Below are 5,042 nucleotides of genomic sequence, written 5' to 3'. Positions count from 1 at the left end.
TTTTTCCGACGGTCACAATGGGCAAAGTTAAATTAAAACCGAGTCTCACTAAAGAAGTGAGAAACAAAAATAACAGTGAGGTAACAAGGTTAGCTCGATCGTACCAGTAACAACATTCCAAATAACATATTTGTAAAATTATGGAGACCAATATATTTTCTCTTTCTCATTTTGTTAAGAAGAGTAAGAATCATCTCATATTTATAGTGTTTTGGTTACAATGCATTACAAGTAATAAAAGCTAATTATAGCAACTATCCTAATTACAGCAATGTTCTAAAAATATCAACTATCCTAAATACAGAAGTTTCTTGGCGTATGCACCAAGTAAAGATCATGCACATGTACGTGACCTTGATGCATGTGTTTCCTTCTAACACTCCCCCTCAAGTTGGAGCCGTATGAGATATATCGTATACGCCCAACTTGCTAATAATGCGTTGATGATGTTCTCCTCCTAATGCTTTTGTGAAGATGTCTTCTAATTGATCTTTGGATTTTACATAGGTTGGTAATATTAATCCCGACATAATTCTTTCACGAACAAAGTGACAATCTATTTCAATGTGTTTTGTTCGTTCGTGAAAAATTGGATTATTTGCAATATGAATTGCAGCTTGGTTATCACAGTGTATTTTCACTGGGCGATGAATCTTAATTTTAAATTCTTGCATGAGATAAGTGAGCCATTGAATTTCACTCGCAAGATTAGCTAAAACTCGATATTCGGCTTCTGCAGATGATCGAGCTACAGTAAGTTGTTTTTTACTCTTCCAAGATATAGGATTATTACCCATCATGGTAACATATCCTGTGGTTGATCGAAGAGTTTTTGGGAAGCCTGCCCAATCTGAATCTGTATATCCTGATAAGATTAAATCACTATTTGATGACAAGAGAATTCCTTTACCAATGGAACCTTTTAAATATCGCAAAATACGATTGGCAGCATCCATGTGCGTAGTAGTAGGCTTTTGCATAAATTGACTAAGATAATTTACTGCATATACAATATCAGGCCTAATGACCGTTAAATATAGAAGTCGTCCAATCAGACGACGATAAGATGAAGGATCATCTAGGAGTTTTCCATCTATGGGTGTTAGTTTAATATTTTGCTCCATAGGAAAATATGATACGCGGGATCCTGTTATCCCTGCATCTTGGAGAATATCCAAGGTATATTTTCTTTGACATAAGAAAATACCTTTCGGCGATCGAGAAACTTCAATTCCTAACTTGCGTAAGTCTTTGATTGAGAATTTCTTTTCAAGAACTCTTTTGAAGTGTTGAATCAGTTTAGGATCATTTCCTGTTATAATAATATCATATACATATACTAAAATATATATAGAGCTAGCATTTTTATGATAATGAAATAGAGAATAATCTGCTACAGATTGTTTAAAACCTTCTGCAATGAGAGTGGTTGAAAATTTTGCAAACCACTGACCAGAAGCCTGTTTAAGGCCATACATAGATTTTTTTAAACGACAAACTAGATTCTCCCCCTGTCGTTGAAAACCGGGAGGTAAATCCATAAAAATTTCTTCATTTAAATCACCTTGAAGAAAGGCATTATTGACGTCAAGTTGGTGAAGAGACCATCCTTTAATGGAGGCGATGGATAATAACATACGAACAGTGACAAGTTTTGCAACTGGCAAAAGTATCATGATAATCGACTCCTTCAAGTTGAGTGTAACCTTTGGCAACCAGACGATCTTTATGACGCTCAATTGTTCCATCAGATTTATATTTGATACGATACACCCATTTACATCCAATAACAGATTTATGATGGGGACGAGGTACTTCAGACCATGTGTCGTTCACTTTCAAGGCAGTAACCTCTGCAACCATGGAATTTTTCCATATTGGAGATTGTATGGCTTCTTGAAAGGTGTGAGGTTCGTTTTGAGTAATAATAGTAGAGAGAAAATGTCTATGAGCCGGAGAAAACTGCTCAAATTTCAAATAATGTGACAAAGGGTATAAAGGCTCGGTGGATGATGGAGTAAAAGTCGTATTACATGCATAGTCTTTTAAGTAAGAAGGGGGAACACGTACCCGTTGGTGTCTTTAGTACAGGAGTTGGCTCTGGCATCGCAGATGAAGGAGACGTTGAAGCAGCAGCATTGGAAGCATCGGTTGCGTCAGGTGCAACAGTTTCAACGGTGGCATCATGTGTAGTAGCGTCAGCGACAGTGTCAACGGCAGCGTCTACGGCAACATCTACAGCATCGTTCACAGCAGCAGCGTCTACAACATTAGGTGTAGTATCGTCAGGGGCAGCTTCTGCAGCAGCATCATGGGAAGAAGCGTCAGCAGCATCATTGACATGAGGATGTGTAGGGCTGAAATCGAAAACAGCAGTAGTTGGATGAACGGAAGGTTGGTTTATTACAACCAGATCATGTTGGAACATGTCATCTGTATGAAAGGGACTGGGATCTATTAATGTATAAAATGGGAAAGTAGATTCATGAAAGACAACGTCCCTAGAAAAATAAATCGTTTTGGCTTCGATATCGTATACGCGGTATCCTTTTTGACCGTAAGGATAACCAATAAAAATTTCGGGACGTGTTCTTGCATCAAATTTATGTTTGATCTTAGTGTTATTGGCGTAACATAAACAGCCAAAGACGCAGAGAGAGGTGTAGTTTGGAGGACATCCGAATAAGATTTCATGGGGTGATTTGTAACCAAGTAATGGAGTTGGGATTTTATTTATTAAAAAGGTGGCAGGAAGCACACATTCACCCCAAAACTTTAGAGGTAGATGGGAATGAAATCGTATAGAACGAGCAACCTCAAGAAGGTGACGATGCTTGCGTTCGACCATGCCATTCTGTTGGGGTGTGGCGACACAACTTCGGTGATGAACAATGCCAAGTTTGAAGAACAACTCTTGCATGGACTTCGAGAGAAATTCAGTTCCATTATCGGAACGTATTTTTTGAATTTGAGGTAAGTAAACATCTCCCGATCAATAGGAGAGGGTATGAATAGAATGATTATATTGAGTGCGAACATAAGAAATGAAATATTGTAAGTATTTAAAAGTTTCAGATTTAACCTTCATTAAAAATATCCAAGTGCAACGGGAAAATAATCGACGATAGACAAAAAATAACGATCCCCAGTGATGCTTGGTTCGTTAAATGGTCCTCAAATATCACAATGGATTAATTTAAAAATCCTAGAACTAGAACTACAACGAGAAGGAAACTTTAAACGAGATTGTTTGGCTTGTGGACAAATCCCACAGATGCCTTTGTCTGAACTAATAAAAGGAAATGTCTTTGATAAATAATCTAATCTAGAGGAGGACGGATGTCCTAATCTCCAATGCCAAAGGTGAAAATTTTTCGGAAATGAAACAGAAAGAGCAGTAATACCACAGAGATAATATATATCATTGTAGTAATCACCCTGACCAATCAGCTTCTTCATTTGTAGGTCCTGAAAGTAGCAGTGGTTAGATTCAAACTTTACAGAATAGCGCTTAGAGCGAACCAATTGTCCTACCGATAATAAATTGAATTTGCAAGTAGGTACATGAAGTACGTTAGTAAATTTTAAGGTGGGAGAAAATTGGACCGTTCCCACATGAAGAGCGGATAGAGAACTTCCATTGGGAAGTTGAACAGAAATAGGTGAAGGGATTTTAACGTAAGAAGAAAAAAATTTCAAGGAACAACAAATATGATTAGATGTTCCTGTATCAATAATCCAAAAAGAATTTTTTGTAAAAAATGACATACCTGCAAGGTTTGCAGTTGTAGTTATGGGACCTGTTTGGAGAAACGCCAAAAGTTGGATGTATTGATCATGGATCAATTGTGGAGTAGCAGGCATGTAGCTACTTGGAGCGGTTGGCATAGAGGATCCAACGGAACCTGTGCTTGTGTCATCTCTTGGCTTCTTTGGGTAACCAACTAATTGGTAACATCGGTCTTTGGTGTGACCAATCTTTCGGCAATGGTCACCAGATGGACGCAGCTTCTTGTTGCTCGGTCCGCTGGTGTTGCTCCAAGGTGAAGGTCGAGATGTAAATCTGGTGGATAAAGCGGCGCCGTCAATTTGAGGTGCAGAAGCAACGTTGAGGAATTGTTGTTGTTCTTCCTGACGGACCAGGGAGTAAATCTTTGCAAGTGTCGGAAAAGGAGACATGAGAAGGATATTGCTCCTTACGGCCTAAAATCTGTCATGAAGTCCTTGTAAGAACTCCATTGCTTTGTCCCTGTTCAGCTGTTCAAGTACTTGCTTTCCAGTACCACAGGTGCAAGGTTCAACCGGTGTAAGAGCACCTACTTCATCCCATAGACTTTTAAGCTTGGCGTAATAAGAAGAGATACTTGAATCTTCTTGTTTGAGAGTTGATATGTGACGTTTTAGATCAAAAATTCTAGGCATATTTGTTTCAGAAAATCGATCCTCAAGATCAATCCAAATATCCCTAGCGTTGTCTATCCAATTAATGCTTCGTTTTATCTCAGCTTCACAGGAATTGGCAATCCAAATACAAACCAGATTGTTAGCACGGATCCAAGCTGGAAGATGGTCATCAGAAGCGAATGGTTTGGCTATTGTACCATCACCAAACAGTATTTGTTCTTGGCTCTTAAAGCCTGAGTAATACCCCATGACCATGTGGGATAATTATCACCCGTTAAGATAGGGGAATAAAGCACAGTCGACGGATTATCCGACGCTGGTACATCATAAGGGTCTAAGCTTGAGCGAGAATCATCAATCTTAGGACCTCGTACATGAGATGGAGATGGTGGTGGTGTTTCTTACCATAGTGAGAAAGAGAGAGAAAAAAATACGAGAAAAAAGGAGAAAAAAAAAACGTGAGAAAAAATTGAAGAAACGTACCTGCTCAAGATACCATGTAAAATTATGAAGACCAATATATTTTCTATTTCTCGTTTGTTAACAAGAGTAAGAATCATCTTATATTTATAGTGTTTTGGTTACAATGCATTACAAGTAATAAAAGCTAATTACAGCAACTATCCTAATTACAGCAA

At 38.2% G+C, this 5,042-nt stretch overlaps 1 protein-coding gene across 1 annotated transcript; it reads right to left on the bottom strand.

Annotated features, from left to right (window-relative positions):
- Positions 1-3,125: 3,125 nt before the first annotated feature.
- LOC113286317 lies at positions 3,126-4,761 on the bottom strand. The gene is made up of 2 exons (XM_026534971.1): positions 3,771-4,761; positions 3,126-3,468 (listed from the first exon to the last, which is right to left on the bottom strand). The coding sequence occupies exons 1-2, from the start codon at positions 4,177-4,179 to the stop codon at positions 3,434-3,436; spliced, it is 444 nt and encodes a 147-aa protein (XP_026390756.1). The 5' UTR covers positions 4,180-4,761; the 3' UTR covers positions 3,126-3,433.
- Between the last annotated feature and the right edge of the window lie 281 nt (positions 4,762-5,042).

This window comes from Papaver somniferum, chromosome 6, assembly GCF_003573695.1.
Source record: "Papaver somniferum cultivar HN1 chromosome 6, ASM357369v1, whole genome shotgun sequence".
In the NCBI taxonomy this organism is placed as follows: Eukaryota; Viridiplantae; Streptophyta; class Magnoliopsida; order Ranunculales; family Papaveraceae; genus Papaver; species Papaver somniferum.
Note: the sequence above shows the minus strand (reverse complement) of the source record. Positions and strands in the feature narration are given on the sequence as shown.

Coding starts and splice junctions, on each gene's coding strand:
- LOC113286317 (XM_026534971.1), bottom strand. CDS start 4,179: ATGTCTCCTTTTCCGACACTTGCAAAGATTTACTCCCTGGTCCGTCAG. Junction 3,469..3,770: donor TACAACTGCAAACCTTGCAG/GTATGTCATTTT, acceptor TGCTACTTTCAG/GACCTACAAATGAAGAAGCT.